Source organism: Lichenostomus cassidix, chromosome Z, assembly GCF_008360975.1.
Source record: "Lichenostomus cassidix isolate B80296 chromosome Z, HeHo_3.0, whole genome shotgun sequence".
NCBI classification, from domain to species: domain Eukaryota; kingdom Metazoa; phylum Chordata; class Aves; order Passeriformes; family Meliphagidae; genus Lichenostomus; species Lichenostomus cassidix.
In genome coordinates this window covers 65,227,499-65,254,871 of record NC_139511.1, presented here as the reverse complement: position 1 = coordinate 65,254,871, position 27,373 = coordinate 65,227,499, and the positions used below count along the sequence as shown (strand labels likewise).

General features: G+C 42.0%; 1 protein-coding gene across 1 annotated transcript in view; it reads right to left on the bottom strand.

Moving 5' to 3' along the window:
- Positions 1 to 1,014: 1,014 nt before the first annotated feature.
- CCBE1 (collagen and calcium binding EGF domains 1) overlaps positions 1,015 to 27,373 on the bottom strand; it is a 97,786-nt gene continuing 71,427 nt past the window's right edge. Inside the window, exons 3-11 of the mRNA XM_085043706.1 lie at positions 25,541 to 25,593; positions 20,228 to 20,362; positions 19,378 to 19,515; positions 14,188 to 14,294; positions 9,181 to 9,301; positions 7,103 to 7,242; positions 6,975 to 7,010; positions 6,401 to 6,436; positions 1,015 to 4,904 (exon numbers count right to left, since the gene is read on the bottom strand). Coding sequence (XP_084899832.1) covers positions 4,671 to 4,904; positions 6,401 to 6,436; positions 6,975 to 7,010; positions 7,103 to 7,242; positions 9,181 to 9,301; positions 14,188 to 14,294; positions 19,378 to 19,515; positions 20,228 to 20,362; positions 25,541 to 25,593 — 1,000 coding nt within the window. The 3' untranslated portion in view covers positions 1,015 to 4,670. The remainder of the gene's footprint in view (positions 4,905 to 6,400; positions 6,437 to 6,974; positions 7,011 to 7,102; positions 7,243 to 9,180; positions 9,302 to 14,187; positions 14,295 to 19,377; positions 19,516 to 20,227; positions 20,363 to 25,540; positions 25,594 to 27,373) is intronic.

Here is a 27,373-nt window from a genome sequence, read left to right as displayed (position 1 = left end):
CGAGCCTGGTGCATCCCTTCACACCCCCCTGCAGATACTGACAGGCATTGATGAGGTCCCCTCTCAGCCGTGTCTTCTTTAGGCTGAACATGCCCAGCTCCATCAGCCTTTTCTCATAAGCCATACTCCAGTCCCTCAATTACTTTTGTCACCGTCACCTGGACCTTCTCCCATGTCTCTCTTGCGGTGAGGAGCCCAGAACTGGAGACAGCGCTCCATGCTGAGTAGAGTGACACGATCTCCTCCCTCGACCTGCTGGCACTGCGCTTCTCATGCAGCCCAGCCCGCAGCCGCGTACCGGGAGCTCTGACCGGGACAGGGCTCCGGGACAGGGCTCCGGGACACACCGGCGGAGCGGGAAGGTGCTGCGGGGGCGAAGCAGCCGCGCCGCGCCAATCCAATGTCCCGGCTGTCCTCTGTTAGTTCTTTTAAAACTATAGGATGTGAGCCCTTATATTAGCTCACAGATTTTGAATCTAAACAGGCAGATTAAAAAACGTCTAACTTTCATACGCTGCTGTGTGACTGGTTAAAATTAAAAGGACTGCATCGTTATGTCATATGACTGCCATCTGGCTTTCCCCAATTGCAGACATCAGCTAACAGATTCTGCTTTTCATGAATTCTTGACATTTCTGTTCTGTTACTATCATACAGTCACGGAACAATAATATTATCAGGATTCCCAATACAGCTGGGAACTCCTTTGTCTGCCTTTTAATTCTTAGATCTGCTAACTACAGATTTTTTTGTCTTTAACATTTTGCTTGCACTATCTACTTTCTGAAATCCAAGAGAATTGTTCTATGACTATTCCAACTCCCCCCCCGTCCCTCCCCCAACCAGCTTGCAAGAGCTCATGTCCTAGAGTCCAAGACCTATGACTGTATAGTTCAGGTCCAAGAAAAATGCTGAAAGGCAGTGTAATATGTTTCCTGCCGTCTCTTCCTTCCAGCCAACATTGGTGTTTCAGAGAAAGAGCAATGTGTAACAAAAAAGCAGCTACCAACAGTGTAAGAAAAAATATCTTTGTTATTATGAATACATCATAAAATCACAGTCATCTTATACACATTTTAGTATTTCATATATAAATAAAGTGAACAATATAGTTATTGGAATGTGTAAAAGGAACAAACATATGGACTCTCTTTACTGTGAAATTAACAGAAAATTGGACCCCACCTCCATCTTTTGTTGCTGCTCTGGGACTTGGTACATTAACTCTGAAATACTTGTAGGCAGAAGGGTATGCAAGCTGTGATGGCAACAATAACTCTGGGGATTATCCTAATTCCATTTACAATCGATTTTCCTCTCCTTTTTTTAGTTTAGCCTGACTATATAGGAATTCTTCTGTATCAGAACTACAGCTTTGCAAGAAAGACTAAACCTTTATGTATGAGGCAGTATTGAAAGAAAACATTTTTCAAGATTCATTATTTTGTTAAACCCATTAACAATCAGAATTTTCCCAGCACTACACACTCTTGCAAATGTTTCCATTAAATATATTTCTAATATTAATAAAATAACAAATTCTTTATTATCCTTCTGCTTATAACTTGATGTCTTAACATCAAAATAATATTTCTTTCTATAAAATTATACACAGCATTTATATGAAACAAAGTTGTCATGTGCATGAGCCTAGTAATGAGAGTAGCCATGAGTGTAGAAGTTTCTACTTTCTTATTTTGGGTTCTTGGGAGAGTTTGTTATTTTTGAGCCACAGAATAATAAATAATTTGCAACATAATGACTTCTCTGGCTACTGGTAACAAAACTTAAGATTGGAAATGATTCCTCTGTTCTGGCTTTATGAAACATTTGGTATGCTGAACAAAATGACACTTTTCTGAGTCTATGTGTGTTTACCCCAAAATCCTAATGAAATGTTGCTGATACAATGTATTATGAGTTATCATACAGTTAATCAGAAATGAGAAAGTTCTATGCAAAGATCTCAGCTGAATGCAGACTGAAGGCTGACTCTTCCCAGCCAGAGGGACTCTCCCTGCTGCAGGAATTCCTATGTCATGTTGGGTGGACTTGTCTTTGCCATATTGTCCCCTCCTTGCTGCTGGGACTTGAACAGTTTTGGAGCAGGAAGTCTGGACAGAGGAGGGTAAGGACAAGGACAAACCCAAACCCAGGGAACACACTGAAAGCCAATGATGCCAGCTCCAGAAAGGGAAGTCACTGAGGTTTCCATTCAGAAAGGCATGTAAACTCATGCTATGTTTGTATTCATGAATCTCTAGGACAACTTTCTGCACTTACAGTAAAATATGTATTTTATCTGCTTTTCTGGTCCAGTCTTAGAATAACCCTTCCCCAGATACTTTTACACAGCAGGGCAGTTGTCACCTCTCCCTGAATTTGATGGTCAAATTGTGGGGACTTCTTGTTTGGTATGTGTCTCTACTTGGAAAAGCAGAACTTAAAACTAAAATAAGTGCCTTTTTTAGAATACCTTACCTTGTGGGCAGAGGGCAATAGAATTTAGTTGATATGTTGGAAGTGATTAATCAAAACTAAGTTAGATCATTCAGTATCTAATGGCCAAAAACCTACTAATTCTCTAGTGAGAACCAGCCTGAACCAGCAGGGTGCAGTAGTAAACATATGCAAGAGTTCCATAATTTTCTAGATTTAAAAACATGATATTTGACACTTAACAAATTTAATTAAAATTGCATATACATAAATTTGTACTCAGTTGCCTGCTTGAAAGTAAGAAGATGAGACATAAATGCCTCAGTTCTTGCTGTCTTTGAGTTTTTTTCCAGCCTGCTGCATATAAGACTGTCCCTCTTTTGGCCACAGGTTCCTTCCTCAAGTCCCATTATTACGTGATTCACAAGATTACTTGGATCTGCAGCTGCTGGCAGAGCTCCTCCCAGACAAAGGAGAAGCCCAAGGACCACAGGGTGAGATCACTAATTTTTTTTCAGCTATCCTCACAACTTAGGCATTGCTTTGTAAATACTGATACATGATAACATGAAAAGAAATACAGAACACTCATATTCTTAAAAGCTAATGCCCTTACTTGTGGCTTAGTGGCAGTGAGAAGTTGGGAAACGGCTACAGGAATGAACACATCCTCTTAAGACAGTACAGAAGTTATAGAAAAGTCTAGACAGCCAGCTGTTTATACAGCATGACCTGCACTGATGGTGTCAGGATTACACCAACTACCTTTTGGCCCAGAGAATATGGAAGGGAATCCAAACCTATACATATTATCTGAAAAGGCCCTTCTTATATTTTTACCTGTATTCATTCTACTAGAGTATGCAAGCCCTGAAAAACATGGCAAAGTAACAACTTTTTCTTTGCATTTTTAACATGGACACTACTGAACACTAAACATACTGGAGAAATAGCAGCTACACAGACACAACATTGAAATTTTGTGCTTAATATACTCCTTTATAATCTAAGCATGGCAAAGTCCTCAGCAGCTGTGGCAGTCAAAAAGAAATGGCAACATACATCATCCATGAGGTATGGTATAACTTGTGCATCCAATTTTCCAGTGTAAATAAAGGGCATTCCCTTTTATCCCCATTCACAAGTATAGGATCCCTTGTGCAGTACCTCACCTTAGCCATCCTCGTACCAGTTGAAATGTTTTATCATGTGCACTCCTGCACCGACTCACACTTCTCATACACCCAGCCAAACACGCTGCCACTCTGTGTTACAGTTCGGTGAAAGCCATTTAGGTTGGTCTCATGCAGGTGAAAGCTCTTTGCAAACATGAGGCCTCTCTCTGGTGTTGATTTCACTCAGACTTCTGAATTTCACCAAGGAAGATATGCACCTGCAGGAGGTCAGAATCTGACTCTTTCTGCAAGGCTGGGATATATTTTGTGCTTGCCAATAAACCTGCTTGATTCACTTTTGATTTGGTTTCCTGCTTTAAACATCCCCTTTATCTTGCTAATCTTTGTGTAATGTATCCAATATTAAATCTGTTGAGAAAGGAAACTGGCCTTCACACTGAGCAGTGGAACAATGCTAAAGAAAAATTAGTATTAGTTTAGGACAAACATCTTTTGACTGTCTTTGAATGATACTCTAGCAACACAAAGCCAAATAATTTCCAGATCAAGCAGCAGCACCCTTGTTTAACCGTTCAACTTTTTTTTTCTGCATTTTTGCCATGATGAGGCATAATAGAGGACACATCTCACTTACAGCTGGCCTCTGCTGTGGAACAGGGATCCACTTCTCACACTCTCCTAAGCCTGGAGGCAGTAGCTGGACACTTGAGTTCAGTGGTACAATATATTTGCATTCATTAAGTAATTGTGGACCAAGGTGCTCATTATTGACATCATTCAAGGGTGATGTTCAGCTATCCCTCTGTCCCTGGCAAAATTTGGGTACTGGATCATTTGGACATAGAATGCAAGGTAGGCAGATGGAATGCTGTGGTCTGTGTCATTAGCTAGAGCATGCCTTAATCATATTATATGCTAAGAAGTTTTTTTTGATAGCTAGGTAAAATGCACAGTGCAGGCTTGGCGGTATGGAATTTCTGCAAGGAGGCTACCATGAACCAGGAAAGCTACAGTACATATATATATATTACATTGTCAGTGCATTTTTTTTACATTGAAGAATTCTAAAGAGACTTTGTTTTTCAGCAGGCATAGCTAAGGATGGTGTGCCTTCTGTATCCTGGCATTTCTGGATGTTGCCCGTGGTTTGTAGTCTTCTCCGGATCCAAAATCCACTGTGTCATGATAGTTTGTGAATTCCTGAGGTAATGGAAACTCCTCTGTTGATGAATGAGTCCTGTGTCCAAACACTCTCTCTTGCAGCTCAGCGATGTCATTTCTGATGTCTGCCATCATCAGCAATAGGAAATCAAATGAACCCGGTGGGCCCTGCAGTCACAAGGCACTGTCATTAATAACAATCCGCCTTGCTCTTATGGTTTCCAAACTGGCTGATAAGAATTACTCCTGCAGGGGTTGTTCAGTAAAATACTGCTTTGTATCAATTGCCAAAAGCTAATGGTCTGGTTTTTAACCAACTTTGCTTAGGAAACAATTTTAAAAAAAATCAAACGTTTATGCAGACAGAGCCTACATTTAAAAGACGCTCAACCCTTTTGTCACTTAACAATTCCTTTGCTTCATAAGAGTATCTTTACACCTCGTGGGAATACAGGAGATAAATCTTGGTTCCTTGTCTTCTTGCTTATTAAACTGGCAGAAATTACATCCTTAGAATGATTAATCAAAAAGTTCTTTTGGCAAGTGTCTTTTAAGTATGGTAACATTGCTGCTGTTCATTACTTACTAAATATATTGGTAATTACAACACAGGGAGTACCTGATTTTACAAAATCCTTATTTCTTTTTAGCTGACTTCACACAGTAAAATAAACTGTTTAATACTGAGCACACCCTGCTGGGCATACTCTTAAAAATCAACTCCACCAATGAGAAAATACTGTAAGTAAACTTGTAGAATCATGGAATGATTTGGGCTGGAAGGGACCTTAAAGACCATGGGCAGGGACACTTTTCACCAGACCAGGTTCCTCAAAGTCCCATCCAGCCTGGCCTTGAGCACTGCCAGGGATGGGTTATCCACAGCTTTTCTGGTGCCTCACTTTTGCCAGTGCCTCACCACCCTCACAGTAAAGCATTTGTTCCTCATTTCCAATCTAAACCTGCTCTCTTGCAGTTTGAAGTCATTCCCCCTTGCCCTGTCACTACATGCCCTTGTAAAAAGTCTCTCTCCATCTTCCTTGTGGGTTCACTTCAGGTACTGGAAAGCCCCAGTTAGGTCACCCTGATGCCTTCTCTTCTCCAGGCTGAACAATCCTAACTCTCTCAGCCTTTCCTCAGAGGAGACATCTAATCAACTTGGTTGACATCCCTCTAATGAACTTGGTGCCCTCCTCTGGACTCGCTCCAACAGGTCAATGTCCTGCCTGTGCTGGGGATTTCACCTGAAAACAGATTGTCATTACTCATTCCTTCTTCTGAACTCAAAACCTATAGTTTCCCAAATCCAAGAGATGAGGGACAGGATTGTAAAAGGTTCCAGGGATCAAATTCCCATTGGGATCAGAGGTTGAACTCTACTAACTAGCACTCTGCATGGTGCTGCCTTCTAAGGGTGTCCCAGCACTGTTGTGGGGCAGAAGTGCACCTACTGCCTTTGGTTACACACCCAGCAAGGGAAGAGGGTTGTAGGGAAAAACACTTCGATGAAAACAGTTAATTATATTGTTCCCAATAGTATTCTCTGTATATGTAAAATATCTGTTCTCTTGGCACAGGAGTTTTTTTCTGTAACTTTTGGCTGACCTGTAGTTAGTAGTCAACATCACTCTGTTGTGGAAATTCCTCCTGTGTGGTATACTTACAGGTATCCCCTTTGGTCCTGGTGCTCCTCGTTCCCCCTGTAATCAATACCACCTCAGTTAGTTGGCTGTGACTAAAGAAAATTAAAAAGTCACTGTTTGCCTCTGCAGCCTCCCTTACTTACAGTCCCCATATCAAGAATCATCAGCTGATGCTTTCTGGAAAAAGAAAACAAAGTGAAGGAGGAATGCAAGGAAATTGCTGCTGATTGTAGTGGGAGCAGAGTGGGGCATTTCTGATATTTCTCCCAGACAGTAACAAGTGAGTCAATAAACAGGAGGAATTCACAATGAATGAAAAGGGCTAAAGCATCAATGTTTCTTCATGGAAAAGCCAAAAGAGATGCAGAGAAAGAAAAGAATGCTGTGTGACCTACAGCCCGGAAGGACTATTAGCAAGACTTTAGGAATGGTGAACACAGAATAGCAGAAGGATGACATGAAGGAGTGGTACAACAGGACGTATCTGTCTTAGCTAAGGAAATGAGATGGTAAAAGTGTGTAAAGACTCTCTCTAACAAGCCTGCAGTTCACATGTGTATGTGCCCATCTCATGGAAATTAGTACCTCTCCTCACCTTGCTACCATCTCTCCCTGGGGCTCCAGGTGGGCCCTGCAAGAGAAAAGAAAGTGTTCACAAGCGTGTGGGAAGTTGTGGACCTAAGGGCAATTGTGCAGAGCATGGCAGGAGACAAGGATACTGACCACGGGGCCCCGTCTGCCCTGCTTAATGTGTGATATGTCTGGAGATGGGCCCATGGGTCCCATGGATCCGCGAGGACCTGGCTGTCCAGGAGGTCCAGGTAATCCAGGAGCTCCTTGACTCCCTTTAGGTCCTGGAGCCCCTGAAATCAAAAGCAAAAATTACCTGCAAGGGAAAGCCTTCAGGACACCTGATCAGTGCAACAAGTGGGAAATGACTGTTTTTTTTAAAGATCCAAAGGCCTGGTTACTTTAACACACCCAACAATAAAACCAATATGTCTGCATCTGCACATCAGTAGCCTTCTGAGACAACACTACCCCTTGTCACAGTAGCTACAAGAGATTATCTCCAAACAATTAAATCTCATGTATAACAAGAATCCAGGTCTGCCACTGCCATGTGCTTAGGGATGCAGACTGGGAATGGAAAGAAAAGCAGAAATGCCTCATTTTCACACAAAGAAGAACAAATCATATTTGAGGAACATCTCATAAAAAGAAAGTCATGGAAAACTCATGGGAATTTTGGGTCAAGGACATCTACATGACTGACGCAAGCAAACTCTTTCCAGTGGTGACCTGCACATCTCTTTTGCCCAATGCAATAGCCAATCTATTAGGGGCAAAAGAGGCTCTGTTTTTCCATTTTGCTTGATATTGTTTTCAGCTTCTGCTCATTCGGCAGAGCATGTTACTTTTTAGGAAGCAGTCAGGCAACAAAACATATGTTTAGCTCAAGAGAGCCACTAGGAAATGTAGACCAGAAAATCAGGCACCTGAAACAACATTTGCAGAAAAGAAAAACCATTAAAGTGTCACTAGCTGAAACACTTCATGGGCTGAGGGGTAAACATTTCTCCTCATACTGAGGGCCCACAAAAGACATAGAGAATGAAAGGCAGAGAGTAGAAAAGATTCAGCAGGACTGAATATGTAGTTAGGATTTTCAAAAGGAGACAACTTAAATTCAGTGGTGATTCCCTGTGACTCTTCCTGGGGGGGTAGCAGAGGAGGGGAGCAGGGATGGTTTTAGTGGCAGCAGAATTGTACAGTACCTCGGACAGCTCAGTCATGGGGAAACCCAGTGGGTGGGAGACCTGCAGGGTCAGGCATACCTTGGAGGGATTGTAAAGCAACCCACTGTACCCCTCAGAGCCTGTTGCAGAACCTCTAAACATACTGTCCTTGCACTGACAATAAACTGAAGATACTCATCCTCCAGGAAAATGGGATAAAGATTCAGAAAACAAAGCAAGACTGCAAAAGGGGGTATAACTGGCAAGGTGGGGTGCAGCTCAGGAGGGAGTAAATCAATCCTTGTAAGGAGTATTTGCAAATACTCTGTAAGAATCCTTCTGAAATCCAGCACAATGCTAAAATTTCTTGGATTTGTTGCTAACCCAAAATTACATCTGCATTCAACAGAATTTGCAAAATTTTGAGTATTACTAGCTGCCAGGTGCAAGGTGTCTGGATTAATTTTGAGCCTTAGGAGCTCTCTGTTTTTCACATTGTTTTCATCTATAACTTAGTAAAGAAGGCGTGAGTGGAGTTATACTTTTGCTTTCAGATTCCTTCAAATCTGGAGTACAACATAAAACCAACAGATGAATCCTTGCGAATCAGACAAGGAAAAATAAAAGAGTTGGCACAAACTCTCACAAACTGAAAGCACATTTTCTCCTCTACTACTGATAGAGAGCTAAAGCAATAGATATTCTTGAAATGAAATGGAGAATGCTTTAAGGCATGGTTAAAGCACAGGAAATGACAACTGAAGCAGGTGAGATATCCCAGGGAGAGGAAGAAATTTAACACATACAGAACAAACACAGCTTGCACACCAAGAAACACATGGAGTCACAATGGATTATGTTAGACAATTGGCAGAGGCTTACCATAAAAACCATAAAGTTTTGCTTTGTTTTGTTTTTGTTTGTTTTTTTTAATTCAGCACAATTACAAACAAAATATATCAATCAAAATATGAAACATATGAAATCATAACACACGGGAAGACTGAAGTTTACTTTTTTTCGTCCTAGCACTATTGCACATTCACATCCCTCTGGCCTTACCTGGAGGGCCTGGTTGGCCAGGCTGGCCTGGGGGGCCAGGGATATATGCATTAGATGCAAGCACTTTTTCACCAGTGATTTGCTTGCTAAGATCAGCAGCATTATTTGGCAGCAAAGCAACCTGCCAAAACAAAAAAAAAAATCTATGTAAGACCTTCATTGTTCTGCCAGATAAATCACTTTCAAATTTAAGCTTTCATCTGAACAAAGAGCTATATAAATATTTCAGGAAAAATATAAACTGTTTATTCATATCCTTCATTGATATAATCAGAAAAACATTCTTATTTTGTGAGTCTGTTCACTTTTCAAGTCACTGTGGAAATAACTGCAAGCCAATCTGACAGAGGACAGGAAATTCAGGAGAGATACGCAACAAGTTCTGAAAAACTTGAGTCTTGTTACTACTTCTCAGGAAACTTATTTTTCCTTATTTGAAGTTTCGTCTACCCATTAACTGCCTTTTCTCAGGGTAACATTTGCTCAGATATTTAAGGTCTGAATTGCTGCACAAGCCACTAATTTTCCATAGGTTTTAATGAGAACTCCAAATCCTTTGCAAATCTGGGCCTAGAAAATAACCACACTATTTAACCCAACAGATGTCTGGATCTGCTCTGCACAGAGACACAAAGATAAAGTAAGTGAGAATGTAAAGAGAATTTCACACTACAGTTTAAAGTGTCATTATCTATTACATGTTCAATTATCCATGAAACATCAGTCTGTCCAGCTGAATATATTTAATAATTAAACATATTTAGAAATATTCTGCAAATGCTTAGTCTCTCCAGAGGCAGCTGTAGGGAGTTAACAAGCCAGGAGGCTGGTCTGCAGTGAGGAAAGAAGTTTATTAGTGGTGAGTAGCTGCATGTAGATTTACGGATTTTGCTCTGCCAAATTGAACTGAAAAACCATTTCAGCAATACCAGTGCAGACCTACCCCTGGGTGAGCTTTGCTGCTTCTTGAATGAATTTGGCTCATTGGATAATTTCATGCTGAATTCTGCAACATTTGCCTGGGAGAGCTGCACTGAATCATAGAGATGATGACTCCTGCTATCTGACAAATCTTTTCATCAGCTAAATGGAATTCTGAGCTGGGCTGTTCACAAGACTCCTACCTGTTTCTGTAATTATTTGACATACATTCTTCTGACATTACTGGAAACCTAATGCTTGTAAAGCACAGGGGAAAAAACCAAAACAATGTTATGCACCTGCAGTACCTACTTGGGCAAATTTCCTTTGGCAAAGCTATTGCTTAAGGAATACAATTTAAAGGCAGCCAGTGCTGCTTGTAGTTTGGGGTTTAATGCACAGAACAATTCTGAAGAAAAAAAAAGTCAGGAAAAAAAAAAGTTGGAAATGCTGAGATAGTTCCTGGTGGCATTTCCGAAGCACCAGTTTGATTTTTGTGACTGGAACACAAAATGTGATGACAGGAACACAAGGATTTATCAGCCATTTGGGAGTTAGGTTTTGGAGAGCATTGCAGTTCCAAAGACAAAATGACTGCACTACAGGCAAATTAAGCATCAGGATGTAACCTTTACAAGAATTTGGTAGATTCACTCCACCTCTGCAGAAATCAGTGGCTGGATGAGGTCATATTTTCACAGAAATCCCAAAGGATGTTTCTTATATGCTAACTCCCATGAATGTGCTTGCACAAAAAAATGAGGATTCAGCACATCTATGGCTCTCGGATGAGCTCTTGGATGAGCTGTCATCTCTGCTTTTTCAAAGGAAAAAATCTACTTTGTTTACCAGTGACCCTGCAGCTTTCTCAGCCAACTTCCCAGCCATTGCAGCACAGAGCAAACTGTGGGGCTATTGAAGATAAAGGGCTTCACTGTGGGTCACAGCACCCTACCCCTCAGGCTGAGGAGGAAAATTCAGTAGCTGGGGGCTCTCACAGCCACACTGGCCAGAGACCAGCATGGCAAGGTCTACTGGCTGGCTCTGGTCAGCAAATTCTGTTTCCTGGAGGTGTGTCTACCCTGTCCAGAGCAGGTTCCTGGCTGGATACAAAGGAAAGGCTTGCAAGGACCACCATGCTGCAAAACATCCACTACGTGACACAAATCAACCAAGGATTCTGCAGTGCTGCCATGCTAAAACCGAGACACAAAGTCAAATCCTGTGGCTGCCTGAGAGTATTCTACTTTTCAGGTAGCTTTTGGGAGAATATTATCAGTGTCATCAGTGAGTGCTTCTCCTGAGGGGTGGCCACAACTGAGTGACAGATTAATTGAAGTCCTCTTTTTAGCTTGTATGTACATTTCTCAACATATCTCATTCTCAGGATCTATTGCTGCATCAGCTGATAAATGTCACTTAGTACATAGATCCAGGCATGAATACTCTTGAGGTTATACTGCAAATGGTCAGGCTGGAGTAAAAAGGTGCATTTAATGGCAAAGACCCATCATGAAGAGGATTTGGAAGTGTATTCTTTTCTGATGCTTAAATATTTACTTGTTCCTGCCAGCAAGGCTGTTGTAACAACTGAGTAAGTTAGAAAAGAAATCACATAGCTGCTGTGAAAGCATCTATGCATGCTTCCCCACTGACTCAGCCGGACTTGAAGCGTACACTAGGAGTGCCAAAATACCCAGGTTCTGGTCTAGCTCACTGTTCTTTTGGCCAGAAAATGGTTGTTACATGCACTGGGCCAAACCATGTGTTTTTGATGTTGACTCACATCTTCTTAGGTATTGGCTGCACTCACTGTATACTCACTGGACTAATTTCTGTTCACCTTTTAACTGAACCAGGATTCTGGTCCAGGGTGACCTTGGCTTTCTCCATCTACAGCTCCAAATCTTATTGGCCTTTGGAAAATAACAGGTTTTCGGGTTTTTTTCCATGTGCATGCAAATATTAGCAAGGGTAAATTTTAAAGAAAGACTGTTCTAGAGACAAGACTTCTATGTGCTGTGTTGCATGCTGCATTTGGAGTTTTGTGTAGTTTCTAGGAGGTCTGTGGTTTAGAAAATAGGCAGTGCTTGTCAGGAGTGATGTGGAACATGGCTTTCTAATTAATATGTTTAAACATATCTGTGCAATAGGATCAAACTTACTTGGGTTTTTGGTTTTGTTTTTTTTTAAATTGTTGGCTGTGTGTCCACATGTCAGATATCTTTCTTCCACTTTTTCAGCTTTCCACTTTTCTTCCTTTCATCAAGGTCTTAGATCAGCCAAGGAGTGCCACAGACCTCTAGTCTATCAGGACAGTGCATCTCATTGGATAACAGGCTTTTCTGCTAACCACAATTTTGAATAAAGTTCATAAAATCTGAAAGCCTTAACAACAAGACTGAAGACTCTTTCAATAAACTGTCTCCCTGACAGACAGAAATGAACTTTTCTATGCAAAACAGAACAGCTTTAACCACAGCTATTGAGAGACATCATCCCCAGAAGAACTTGGCCACGGGGAGTGGCTGGTGAAACATGAAGGTTGATGTCTCCCTGGGCAGAGAAGCACCATGAGGTCTGACCTTCACTAAGCATAGACAAAAGCTCTCCTCTCTGTGGGGTAAAAGTTGCTGAGGGTATCGGGAACCCTTCCAGCTCTTTCTGTGTGGAGCACAACACAGTGGGCTCCCTCTGAGGATGCCATATAGATCAAGTCTCACTAGGAAGATACTGGGGGAAAAATTAAGCTATGACAGGACTTAGATATGAAGCAAGAGTGAGCTGCTTAATTTGTCCACAGCTACTGTACAAATGCCCACAGTGACAGGTTTCAGCGGTCTGAGTTTTCCTGGAATGAGTTTTGAACAGAGGTATCCAACAGCAGAAGTTAGACACAGAAAACTTTCCATAAATTCCCTGCATCAATAAATCCTTGCAGCAAACAGGGTGGCCAACAATGTGACCCCCAGATCCCTCCCTGGAGGTCACTGTGAGCCTGTTCACCATCACGGACAACAGCTGGAGAAAGAGCCACTCAAAAACATGGACCCTTTTTCAACCTCTCTGCTACCATTTTTTTGAGAAACAGAATTTCCATCACACATGAGATTCTGTCACTTCCACATTTGGGCTCATGCTGATTTAGAAGGAACACATGATGTTTTCAGATTTTGGAGATAAAGACTATCTCTAACCTCACTGAATTTCATTTTAATGAAGCAGATTTCTTTCTTCCTAGTATCAAATTAATAACATCAAATGCAATGAGTGAATGCACCAAATTGTATTTTGACACAATGGAATGAAATTAAATGAGTACCCTGGGTGAAATAATTACAGCCTGTCAGCATGAATTGCTGGGAATATTCCTACAGATTGTTTCAATTTGGGAAAACCTCCATGTTCAAAGGAGATGTCGCCAGAAAAGCCGTTACACTTGCAACCCTGCATTTGGCTCTCCAGATCTGAGGCTGGGTCTTTGCATTATTTCAGTCCTACTAAAGTGCAAAAGAAAGCTACATGTAGGAGCAATTAAAGCCCAGGGGAAATTTCTAGGTGCACTATTCTCTACTTGCACGGAAATGGGAAGACAAAAAAGTTTTGTGACTGAGGAAAGTCATATTTAAATCTAGTGATGTTTTTGTTTAGCCCCACACATATTTGGCAAGAATCCTGTATCGGCACCCTATTAATGCAAAATCATGTTCAGGCATCTATGAAATGTCTTGGATTTGCTTACTCTGAAGGTGGATCATGTGCAAAATCCTGTGCATTCAGAGTGAATGAAAACCTCAAGCCAGCACAGATTGCCAAGAAACCTGAGCTCAGCCTGGGATGGGTGCTTGCCAGATTTTGTTACCATGAGCTTGGTAACGCAGCTCCATGGACTTGGGAGCAATCTGCTTACAAGTCATACAGCAGCATGATGGAGAGATGCAATTCTTACATTATTTTAAAATATATTGCCATTCTCTTTATATGCACAAGAACCACATGTCAGTGACAGCTTCAAACATTGAAATTAGCCTCAGTTGTGGTAAAACATGTAGGTCTGGTAAAGACATGACTGATCAGTGTTCATACCTTTTGCTTCAGCTGTAAAACTGTCTGCTTTATTTGATGGAATTCCTTACAAGAGGCACAGCATGTCCCCGGTTTTGCCACATTTTCAGATTTCTCAGGAAGCCCAGCTGAAAGAAAGCAGTTTCCACTATAAAGATAAAGATCCAAAGGAGAGAAATTCATAAAGTGATGGCCAAAGCAACTTGAAGGTTGTTACATTTCCCCAGTCTGTGAAAAAAAGAAGAGAATCTTGCCATTATTAAGTCTTTGACTGAGAATTTCTGCGTAAGGCTGAGAATCTTTGCAGGCACATCTCTGAGCACATTTTTAAAACAGCTGTTTCCAGTTAAGAGTGCTCAAAGAATTCTTTTTTTTTAATACCTGGAAAAGTTCACACCCTTTCTTTTATCTTTTTGTTTAGGGTAGACTAACCCCATAGATCTGAACTGATTTACAATCCCCTGAAGGGCAAATTTTCATATGCTATAAATTATAGTAAAATCCCTCACAATACGTTTGTTTCGGTCATTTTGCACAAACTGCTCTTTATCATCACGGGTTATTCTCCATGTGATGGAATCAGCCTGAGCAGAGATGGGGATTGAGATTAATATCAGGGATTTAAATCCACACAAGAGGAAGGGTCACATCTGTTGATACTATGCATGAATGGGATCTTTTCAAGAATCCATTAAATTATTCAAACTGCAAGAGATATTGCAAATGTTATTTTTGTCCTTTTCCCAGTACCATACACAGTCAAGCAGTTCTGCATTGCAAGCAAACAAGAATTGTTGTAACAGATGTCTGCTTAAAGACAAATCTGGTTTCCAAACCACAGGGTGACACATACTGGCAAACTCTAGGTGAGGTTTTTCTCACTTCAACAGTGCTGAGAAATATCAAGTGTATTGAGTTTCTGCATATGATGTGTGGCTTTGTACAATGTTACCTGGGAGGGTTGCTGGGCACGTTTGAGCACTGACCTTTCAGAGCATGCCCCACCATGGAAAAACTCTGCTCCTGGTTCAAGCCAGGGAATCTTCAAAATCTTCCAAAAGGATCAACTGCAACGCACGGAGCTATTGTGTTACACTTCTCACTTGGACACACCCTTAAACAGCCTTCATCTTTTCAGAAATGTGTATTGGTTTTGAAACATCTGCATCTTTTTAAATGAACCCTGAAGTCTCCAATACTGAAAATATTATGTGTTTCTTAACTTAAATATTTGCAGGAAGATTGCATCCATCTGATGGCCATCTATGGACCACCTATGCACATATTTATGAAAAACTGATTTTCAGTATGTTTAGTCCATTGGATATAATGACATATAGCATATGCTTGCTTTTAGAAGACAAAAATTTATCTCACTTATCATTCAGTTAGGAGAGGGTTGTAAGGGCAAGATGCTGGAATAACAAAGAGGATTAAGACTGGTATTAGTACTGAACTGATCAGAAAATTGGGACATGAAGGCCAGGATATCTTTCCTACTGCCTGTTCCCATGGCTGGACTCCAACAGCCTTACGATATTAGAGCCTTACACATATTATTTACCATTTTTATGGCAGCAAGCATACACTGCTCTTTGAGCTTCCCAGCCCTTTCTGAAAGCACAGGCTTGGTACCTGACCAGCTTTCTGTGCAGTGTTCAGATGGTGCGAAGATTTAAGGCCAGAAGGTACTGCTTGGTGTTTTCCAGTGGACTCACAGCATAGAACAGAATTTCACCAAATTTCAGCCATGCTGGATCCAAGACTATTTGGCCACAAGATTCTCCAAGGAATTCCAAGATTTTTGTGAAGATACCTGAATACACAGCATTCGCTGCTTTCCTTCTTCTCTCCTGTATTCTTAATGCTAATAATTCTGCCTTTGAATCCCTACAAAGCCTCTTTGCCCATAAGCCTTTCTTTGGTAGATGAAATAATCTGCACCATACAGGGCTTTTTTTTCCTTAAGAGGGAACTGGTGTGCTGTAATGAAGACAACTCTTGACATTTCTATAAAATTAATTTTCTCTTGACCACAAGTCAGTTTTTTGGCATTCTTCCTCCCTCTCCAATTCTTCATCTTCCTGTAAAAAAACCCCAGTGTCTTGACATGCCCATTTTTGGACCTGTGTAGGAGTTATAGATGCATATACATAGAGCCATTAGAAAAAAAACCTTTTTTTTTTCTCCCCCCTTTTTCAAACATCAATAAAGTCTGGATTTTGTGCTAGTCTTAACAAAAAAATTTTTTAATAGCTATCTCACCAAATGAGTTCTATCATTGTGTTAAGAAATGTTGCTGAAAGCAACATACAGTCATAGGGAGAAACTGCCAGACTCTCTGCTATTGGAAACCTAATGCAATCCCACCAGAATCAGTGGAATTATATGCAGATTAAGAAGCGGCGAATTTGGCTTCATGTTTCATTATAAAATCCAGTTTATCTTCCAGAAGTATGTGGCACACGGGGCTGACAAGTACAGATGAAAACAGGGCTGTAACAATCCACGGAGATGAATGCTGGGGGGATCAGCTAATGTTTGGGGAATGTCATACCAGGGAGATTTCTGCAAATCCGGTTGGATTGACTTGTTGGAGGAAGAAGTCCAACATCCTTTATAAGCAAGCATGAGCTGCATCCCAGGAGAGAGGTGGAATCCCCCTAACTCATACCAGACAGAGGTGATGATTTGCCCAGGGAAGGAGTCATCCATCAAACATTTGCTCTTCCCCCATCCAACCCTGTATCAGGACCAAACTACAAGTAAAGCCAGAATAAAGCATGGATAAAGCCAGAAGCCACCTAGGACAGGCCAGAGGGGGCAAAATGCCATTAGATGGAGCCACCCACACATGGTGCAGAAACTGAGGTCACCTACCAGGGTCAGCTGGGCCAGCACTGAGCAAGGCACTTACATAACCTGTTTCCATTGCACAGAGCTTCACAAGACTGAAATTATCTTGAACAGGGCTTAAACCAGCCCCATTTTACAAAGGCTTCCTGAAACACAAAGTCTAGCTCACACATGATGTTGCTGTCCTGATGGGGGTCCTTTAATCTTGGTGAGACGCTGGTGAGCCCTGTGGCACTTCTTGCTAAGAGATCTGCTTGGGGGAATGATGTGTCTTCTTTGTGTATGGGCTCGGAGGCTGTGCCTTGCTGATGCTGGAGGAGGAGGAGATGCTGGCAGGGGAGAGCTCTGCGGGAGCTCTGCTGCTGGAGGTCCTTGCATGGATCATCTGTGTTGTATTATCTGGGCTCAGCCTGCTGAGATGGTTTCATCTGCCTACTGCATGGGTAGCTGCATTGTCTCTATCAAACATGACTGGATGCGGGAAATTATGCTCCCTATTCTTGTGTCCACTAGCCAACCCAAAGCTCTCTGTCAAGCCACTTACAGAGCCAAAAAAATTGACCACATTGCATCCTTCAGGCACAGAACAATGCAAACATGTCTGTATCTCCCAGAAGGCATGCAACCTCATTAGAGATGAGAGATCTCCATTAGAGATGGAGAGGGGTACACGTGTTTTTGCCTCTCACACTAAATTTTAAAATAAAATATAAGTGTTCTGGCTACCATGAAAAGCAAATGATCTGTTTATTAGGAAGCTGCTCCAGCACGGATGCAGTGCAGGGCTGAGGTTGGCCGCGGGGTGGAGTGTCACTACAGCTGGTTCCTTGCACAACCCTTTTCCTTGGAATGAGTCACGGACACAACTCCTCTCATTTTCACCACAGGTCAAAATTCGTAGCATTTACATGGAGTATTGTGGGGTAACTGAGCAGAAAGCATCCTTCTTTGCTTCGCACTGCTGATTTTGGAGTTATATGGGGAGATGGTGGGTATTTCATTCCAGATTATCTGCTGTAACTGATGTTTTTGTGTGCCATGTATATTCCGTGTAAAAACGGTGGTTTTCAAACAGTAGAATTATTTCCACAGCCTTGAATATTTTGAATGGTTGATTATCCTGAATGCTTTGGACATTACTGTATCAAGAAAGTCGAACTACCCAGAGGAAAAGTTAACAAATTCCCCCTATTTGTAAGGGGATTATCTATGTTATATCTCTTTCCTTTATCATACACACATACACACACAAGGAAAAAATATATTTGGAAACTACAAGAAACAGTTAAAGTTAATGGAGTGGCTCCAGTTACACATTTTCAGATGAAAATCAAAATTATAAATTGCTCTGGCTATCCAGTGGGATTTGGATCACCCTGTGATACCACAGTCAGGCATAAATTGATGAACCTGTGTTTAGTCACCATTCATCAAAAGTTGTTGGGGTTTTTTTCTGAGCACTGTTCTCTTCCTCCTTTCTTTTTAAATTTTCATATCAGTATTTAATCTAAGTATTCTAAATGCTGTAATTTAAAAACTGGGATGATGTCAAAACCTTTAAACTCATTCATACACAGCACATGTATACACTTTGAACCATCAGTGAAATGCAAGAACAAGCCCTTACATTTACCCCTTTCCCATCACATTTCATTTTCAAAAAATAATAAAAAGAAGAAAGAAAAAAAATCTGACCCCAGCCACGGGACACACAAACTAACTGCTGGTCAGCAGCATTCAGTCTTGTTCAATGTAATTTAGAAATGGATTTAGGCAATGGTTGAAAAATGTGTTGGACTCCCAGGCACATATTTTCTGAGCGTCCAGGGACCAAGGGGCACTAGCCATGCCACCCAGGGCTGTTTGCTAATCTCAGATGTGAGCACGTAAATACAAATTAAAGTTACTGAAATCAGTTAATTAACAGGTGGAATTAATGAATTTTTTTAAAGCTCATCATCTGGTAACATTTTTTCCTACATTTCCTTAGGTCTGGACCACAAAAAAGATATAATCCAGGTTAGTGTTGGAGCAAACAATGGCGTTTAGCAACTGGATCCAGCAGAAATTGTCTAACTGAAGCTGTAATGGTAAAGTTCACTACTCAGCTGTTCTGCCTACCTAGGGGAAGATGCTTTCCACATCCCCCAATGTCCTGGTGCACTGGAGGAGAGAATGTGGCAGGGCTGCTCCACAGGTGCTCAGGTGCACAGCGAACAGCCTTGGCTGCCCCAGGAGCATCAACTACATCCAAGCTTCAGACCCTCAGCTCCAAATGTAGCACTCTTCATGACAGACCAACCCTGTAGACAACCATTTAGACAACCAGGACATTTAACCTGCACTAGCACCTGCCTTTATCTCCTTTGGTGCAAGTCCTGCCATCCTCCTCCCGGACATAGCCTTCGTGACACTCACACCTGTAGCTGCCCATGGTGTTGACACAGATCTGAGAGCACAGTGTCCCGTTGCTTGTGGCACACTCGTCGATATCTGAGGAGAAGCAAAAGTTAAAAATGCCATGTAGCTGGAGGTTTCAGACCTCAAATACAATAAAAAACTTGCTTTAGAAGTAAAAAGGGATTTTTGTTGTTAAATAAACAAGTAATTGCAAGTAATTGCAGCACTGCTGGAGCCTTTGGTCTCACTGGAGCTCTGTGCAAGCTGCACTATTTATTATTCATATGCCTAGCATTTTATCAGTTAACATTGCTTGACAGCCTCCTTACATTGAAAAGCTCACATGCAAAGCTCAATCCTGCAAACCTTGGCTCCCTGGCATGGCAAAACATGCAGGGCAGGGCAGGACTAGACACCACAGGACCACATGTAAATGATCAATCCTGAATTAGATACTGGCCGTCTGAATCAAGCCCCAGGGACTAGTTTTCATAATTAGGCCTGGTGATAATGCTTCAATATTCAGCAAATATGGCTCACAACCTGCAGGAGTAATTAAAGGAAAAATTACATCAGTCCAACACTTCAAAGTGATTGGGTGTGTATGTCTTGCTGTAGGTTATACCTCCTAATAATTTCAGGGGAATCTAGATCTCTCAGTTCTTAACGTAGTTAATCCCCATATTTCTTCTGTAATAATATTGAGAATAAGAAAGGTTTCAGATCCAAACTGAATCCTAAAAGACTCAAGGGTGCATGATGCCTCATTAATCAGGGATGAGCTCAACAACACACATTTACCCACCCAGGCAGTAAGGCTTCTCTCTGTTCCTGTGCCTCTCCCGATCATATCGGTATCCAGGATAGCAAGTGCATAAGACTCGCCCAAAATTATCTGTGCACTGCTGTTCACAGGGAGCTTCAGCACAGACATCGTAATCTAAGGGAGAGAAAAGCATGGTTAGGAAAAATACTAACAGCAGTAGCTGGATGATACTTAGACAGCAAATATTTCACTTCTCTGCTAAGTAATATAAAGTTGAGTTACATTGTTTTAAGGAATGAAGGAACCTAGATAGAAAACATTCATGAGCCATAAGCAAAGAATTATATTAAAATTGCAATTGCTACTCACATCTTTACAGTAGTTAGACTATTTCTTTAAGTTGGATTTTAAGGGTCACTTTTGCAGTTGGCAGAATTTAACAATTCTTTTCACAGAAATATTGAATTACCTAGAACATTTTGGTTGTTTTCTTCCACAGATTTTTAAGTCTGATAGCAACATTTCCTATGCAGAATACTGTGAAAAAACATGAGGCTAACTGCCAAAGCCAGACAGAACGTATATCACCAGGAAAAGTTAATTACATCACATTAATTACATCACAAGATATAACCCTTCTTGCAAAGAATGCATTGTTACAAAACCATCATCTCTCTTTATAAAAGCAGTGTTCAGATTAGGGTATGCCAGTGAAATCCCAAAAGACTGAAGTCCCTGTTTGAAACCCAATGGAGGGAAAATCTGTTTCTAATTTCAGTGCTCTGTAGCAACAGAGCTGAAGTCTGGGGAATGGACCAGAGAACAACAGGGTCTGACCCACATCCCTGTCCTGCCAGGGGCTGGATTTGGCCCCTGGCATGGTGCTGGTAGCAGGGCTGGGAGGAGAAGAACAGCTCCCAGCCATGGGTGTGAGGGTTTTGCAGCACTATGGGAAACATCTGCCAGGAGACACTGGGAGCTGAAGGGGCATCTGGTCTCAAAACTAGCTCGGGCACACCCTGCCCAAGGCCGGGTTTTACACCAAAGCAAGTGGCAGTTTCTGTGACCATTTCAGAAAACATCACCCTGCAGAGAACATCCAGGTGGCTGTGACAATCCAGTGACTGGGTAATGAGGGCCACTGCAGAAATACCTCATCCATGCTCCAAACCAAACACATCCATACAAAATCTAAGTGGTTCATGCGAATTCCCAGCAAAGCACTGTTTCCATATACATAATTAAAACCCAATCTCATTATTGACTCACCCTAATGACTAGCAGATACCTCTGGGTACAGTGATTGTTCCAAACAATTAAAATGAGCTAAGAGATGGTAAAGCAAATGAAACCACATTTTCAGTACGAAGTACATAGACCACATGCATAGCACTGATGTTAAAAGTGACAGTGTGCCAAAGTACAGAAAAGCACAAAATGAGACTTAACAAGATGCTGTATCTCACACAAGAGCTCCTTAGACAAAAACATGCTATTGTAATAGTCATACTACTGTAATAGTGCCAAGCACTCTCCTTGTCACCTTTTGAATAACAGGAATCCTTTCTTTTCTTCTTGCTTCACAACTTGAAGTCTGCCTGCAGTGCTGTGGCAGTGAATGGCAGTGCTAGGACGCCCAGCAGTAACCAGGGTGAAACAGCACAGAGCCATGACAGGAAAACATAGCTCTTGCCTTCGAACTGTTCAGTCTGGGGGTAGTTTGGACTCTCTAGGTGATGCTGGGGCTGTAAACTCCTGTTACATTTGGCACTACTAAATAGTCCCAACTATAAAGTATTGCTTGTGTTTTTGCTGGGCATGGTTGCAATTTTCGTTTTCCACTGAAATAAAATCAGCGTGAGAACAGGATGGTGTGCCCAGCATGGAGGTGAACATGCTGCTCCTTAGCCAGAGTGCCCACTCAGGTGTGGGAATTGGCCTGTGCTGTGTTCAGCTATGCAGAGTGGAGGTAAAACAAGCTTTGGCTTCCTTGTGCTTCCATGAATAGATGTACCCTTACAACAAGAAAATAACAGTGCTGGAAGGGACCATCTCCCATCACAAGCAGGATTAGCTAGGCATAAACTTTTCCTAGTTTTCCTTTTCCCTGAGGGATGGATATGGCCCACCATGTAGTCCAGTTCCAAGATGAAATATCCATGCAGACAGAAAGCTTTTTACTCATATCTAATCCAAACTCCCCTTACAGCCACTTAGGCCCATTATTTTTGTCCTCTTCTCCTTGACCATAAAGAGCATCTTACTTTCCCCCTTGCAGCAAGTTTTCACATACCTAAAAACTTATCACATATCCCCTCAGCTTCCTTTTCTCTAGACTAAACAATGCCAGTTCTTTTTATCTGTCTGTCACCATATTTAATGTAACCAGTCTTTAAACATGGTTTTCATGTCCACCTCAGCACAGCTCCATCATGTCCATTGCCTCATCTACTTTCATACAAAGCTCAGGAAGGGTTCAGGAGGTGCCAATATCCCTGCTGGTGGTCCCACACAGTCAACCCAGATCACACAATAGTTGTAGGTAGGTCCCAGAGCTGTGTCCCCAGGGCTTTGGTCCCAGGCAGCATGACTTCCCTAGAAACAGTTCTCACAACTGGGATGAAATTAGGCAAAAGCTGCTGCACCACCTGTGCGTGCTCTGCAGAGCTCGGGATGCACATTCCCTCCTGTATTCAAACCCCTTTTTTACCAGCTCAGCCTTAGAAATGTGGTTTGAGGATGAATCAAAACCATACCATGAGGATCAGGCTGTTCCAGACTTCAGGAAAATGCAAAAGCCAAAGCAGAATAACAAATGTCCCTACATGTGTTTCAATGAACTCAAAAATGACAATGCAGCACGGAAAGTTGTACCAAGGAAAATTTTTGAAATGTTAGTAAGAAAAGAGCAGACCTGACTACAGCTCGCCTGTAATAAAGAATTTTACTCTGAATTCTTCCACAGAAACTCAAGTAACAAACCAGTGGCAGGAAGGGTGGTCTCCAAAATAAGCTGTTTTGTACTATCTGTCCCTTCTTTACTCTGTGATGCCATGTGATAGGACCCAAGACTGGACTTGGCTGGAGCTGTGAGTCTCCAAAGCAAAGAAAAAGGAGATCATACAGGAGAAAAAGGTGAGGAGCTGGCTTTTGACCTGCCTTGCTGAACAGGTGGAGCAGGAAGAGATGCTACAGAGAGAATCAGACACACAGAAGTAACTCCACTCAGTGTTTCCTGAGGTTCATTGCTGCCCGGTCCTGCAGGTGAAAGGCAGGGTGAGAAGTTAAGTACACAAAAAATGAAATGCAAAACCTGGAGGCATAGACACATACTGGACTGTTCTGATTTCTGTTCCTTTTCAAGGGCAGATGAGAAATAACAGGACAGAAACCAGTAATAGACATGGACAAAGACACAAGCCTTTGAGAAAGAGTCTATTTAAGGAACAGCTGTCCCAGAAGGAGATTGGTGTCTCCCCAAGGCAGCTATAAAAGGGTGGACAAGGGAGGATCTATACCTCTGTCAACTCTCCTCCCTGCAGCCACTGCTAAATCACAGAGAAGACAGGGCTGGAATTACTTCTCACAGTTTCAGTGTGCCAGGACTGGATTAAAAGGTGCAGATGTGCTCTAATGAACTCACATCTGTAATGCATTTATGTGGCTGTGTTGAGATATGGATTTCATACAGCTACTCTGTCAAGATTATGCCAAAACAATGTGTGAAGAGCCAAGTGATGTCTTGTAACAGAGTAAGTGAAACGAATACTTCAGTGAATCATGTTTCTCATCCCTTTACCAAGGGCCTGTGATTGTCTCGGATGTTACAGCAATCGCTGTGGCCTCTGAAGTTCCAGGCAAAATACAGATAAAGCTGAAAAAGGGGAATAGATAAACAAAAGGAGAGAAGCTGCAGCCAGCAGAGAATTGAATTAGGGGTAGAAACTCTCAGGTTACTGAGATGCAGTTAATAGACAGGATTAGGCAAAGGCAGTGGGCACATAATAAAAGCTGCTTTCATAATCACCTAAAATCTCAAGAGATGAAAATTAGAAGCCAAAATAATATATAGCTCTCATTTTATCTTTGCTCCTATTAGTTCTCCTGCTGTATTCATTGTATTCAGCAAATAGCCAGTATATAAAATTCTTAAATCCATAGGAAAGCTGGAGGCCAGACTGTAGAGTCCTGGCTTCTTTCCATCCTGAAAGGATTCAGGTCTTCTGCCTCCAACACACACAACTGCCTTCTCCAAGTGTCTGTCTCATACTGAAGCTGTCACCCTGTATCACACATGTTGAGACAAAACTCACTGCAAAACCATGGGATGAGGAACTCTGTGTGTACATCAGTTTCACCCAAACCCTACCCAGCTCCTCTGGGCTCAGGGTCATCATCAGCTGTTTCTCTCTTTCCTCCCCCACCACCCCAACAATTGTTTTAATGTTTCTAGCCAGCAGCAAGAAGACACAAATCAAAAACAACAACAGCAACAACAACAAACCCACAACAAACCACCAGATTTAGAGTTTGAGTTATAATCGCTGTTGGCTGGAGACTGTAACTCAAAACCAGCTGACTCTCCAGTATGCTAATTTGTCACTTTTTTTTCAAAACATCACCACCACAAACTAGGAAAATTCTCAGATCAAATCAAGGCTTTCCATATGTCATCAAATAGAAGAATGTGTTGCCACAGGCCAATTTTTAACCTGCTTTTTTGGAGCAGACAAAGTTTAGTGGCATGTTGTCTCTGGGCATTTGCTGCTGCCTGGCAGCTCCTGTAGTCCTATAACTTCAGAGCCAGATTCATCCAAATCAGATCCATTTTTACTACTGCATGAACTACCCTGACTAAACCTGCATCTTCCTTGGCCCCTGGTAACAATGCCCATGGGAAACTAAAGGCAGGACTAACTCACCTACTCACCATCTCCCTATGCACAGGGAGGTCAAGTCAGCTGTACCAGATCCAAAGGATAAAAGGGGAAAGCCATCACCCAGGAAAGGTGCTCTTCTGGGTGCAGAGAGTGCTCCCACCTACCCAGCCAAGGGCAGAACACTTTCCTCTATTTGCAGTGCAGCAGGTTGTGGCACAAGATCTGTGCAGCCACGTGTACTGGGGGGAGGACCAAGGCTTGGAATCCTAAGCAAAATTTTTGGAAGTTGTTGATCTCCTTGTTTTCCCAATAATTTCTTGGAAACAGTTCCTCCCCACACTGATACATGAGCTATGGCCAAGCCTGTGCTTATATCAGGTTGCTCTTCCAAACAGACAATGTGGAGAACAGGGCAGATGGGGAAAGGCAAATGCATGGGGACATGATGGGTAAGAACACTGAAATCACATACCTTCAGGGATGCACTGTCCAAGAACAAACTTATAACCCTTACAGCATTTTTTCCTGAAAAACAATAAAATAAATAAATGAATAAATAAGTGTATTCTCTATAGATTGGTGCTGCCTTTAAAAACAGCCATAGGTGGATTGTGGATGTGATGAACCAAACAAGATGAGGATCCTGAGCACTGCAACTGGAGGTCTCTCAGCATTACAGAACACAACAGGGAAATACACCACCTGGGTCAGGAGGCATTTTACATGGCAACATGTCCAGCCACCTCAGGAACCTGGGGCTGAGTAGCCCAACACTGACCCATCCAATATCCCAAGTAATTTCCAAAAATCCTGCTCTCTGGTGTTGACCAGATACAGCACACTCAGTGCTGTCCAAATACACAATTAGGGTCATCATTTTCATGGGACAGTGAAGGGTGTTTTCATACAGCTGTCATTACAATGCAAACCTGCAGAAAGAGGTAAATCTCAGTGAGGAGTGCACAGAGGATAAATGTTGTTAGCCATTTCTCATCTTCTAATAAACCTGGAAGAGGTAAATTAAATATATTGGGTATTTCAACCAGAGCAAGGGATAATATCTTATATAGTCTGAGGGACAAAACTGCAGTGTTTAGTCAATAGGATCAGACATTTTTTATGTACCTATGATATGAACGAAATCTGAATGCTGAGAAATTACTGTTTCTGACACACTGGCCTGTGATGACATTTAGGCATCTGGCTAAACCAGCTGGTATTGTCTCTAGGCAGAAAATCACATTAAGTCACCTGAACTGCAAGCAGCACTCAGGAGCCTTTTCAAATGGCTGTGTCCCTTATCACCCTGAGAGTGTCTCACTGCAGGGACCTGGTGACCTTCAAAGGGTCCTATGTTGGGAACTACCAGGACTGCTTCAAAAGAAAAAACTGCTGCTCAGTGCACTATCACATAAAGTATACATAAATCTGAGGGGGAAACCCCTAGTATTTTACAAATTCACAGTTCTTCATGCCTTGTGGACATACTGAAATATCTCCAAAACTGGGAAACTGTCCATTTGGTCTTTTCTTTTAATTCAATAATATATGCAGAAGAGTGCTAAAGCCACGTCAGTCAATGACACGACACTCCCCTGGACAACATGTAGCCATCACAAATCATCATTATGTTGAATTTAAATCAACTATCAGTTGCAACTGACGGTTTAAAACAAACAATGCATTACTCCAAACAATGTAAAAACAAACTCTGGCTCCATATTTTACCCTCTTCCAAAGATTAGCTGGAATATAAATTATTCTTAATGAGTGTTGAACATCTGAAGAGGAAGCCTTGCTTTGTTATGCAAACAGTGGTGCCTCATTAGACTTCTCTCCAAACACTGCTGTGAAGTTTTATCTGCAAGACAAACAAATGCAGGAGGAATGAGTTCAAAGGTGGATTGGGGAGGCTATTCACATGCTGCAAGCCATGCTGATGGCTTTCCAAGTGCACATTCATCTCTTCCTGTCTGCAGAAGAAGAGAGGCTTGCTTGTAGCTGCTCTTCAGAGGAAGATCCAGCCCAGCTTGAGAGGGCTGTGAGATGAGCAAGGAGAGGATGACATCCCTGCCATGGGATGCTGACCTCTGGGGTTGTGCCAGTCACAACTAACAACTAACAATAAATAGGGAGCAGCAGCTTCCATAACTTGTACCTTTTCCATGGAATTCCTACTCGATTTTCAGTCTTAGGACCCTTAAGAGTCACAGCCTGGGAGTGGCTTGTGGCAGCAGATGATGTGACAGCCTCCTTCTGGGTCAGGGCTCACCTGCTGGGAACCTTGCAGAGGCTGCCTCTCTCA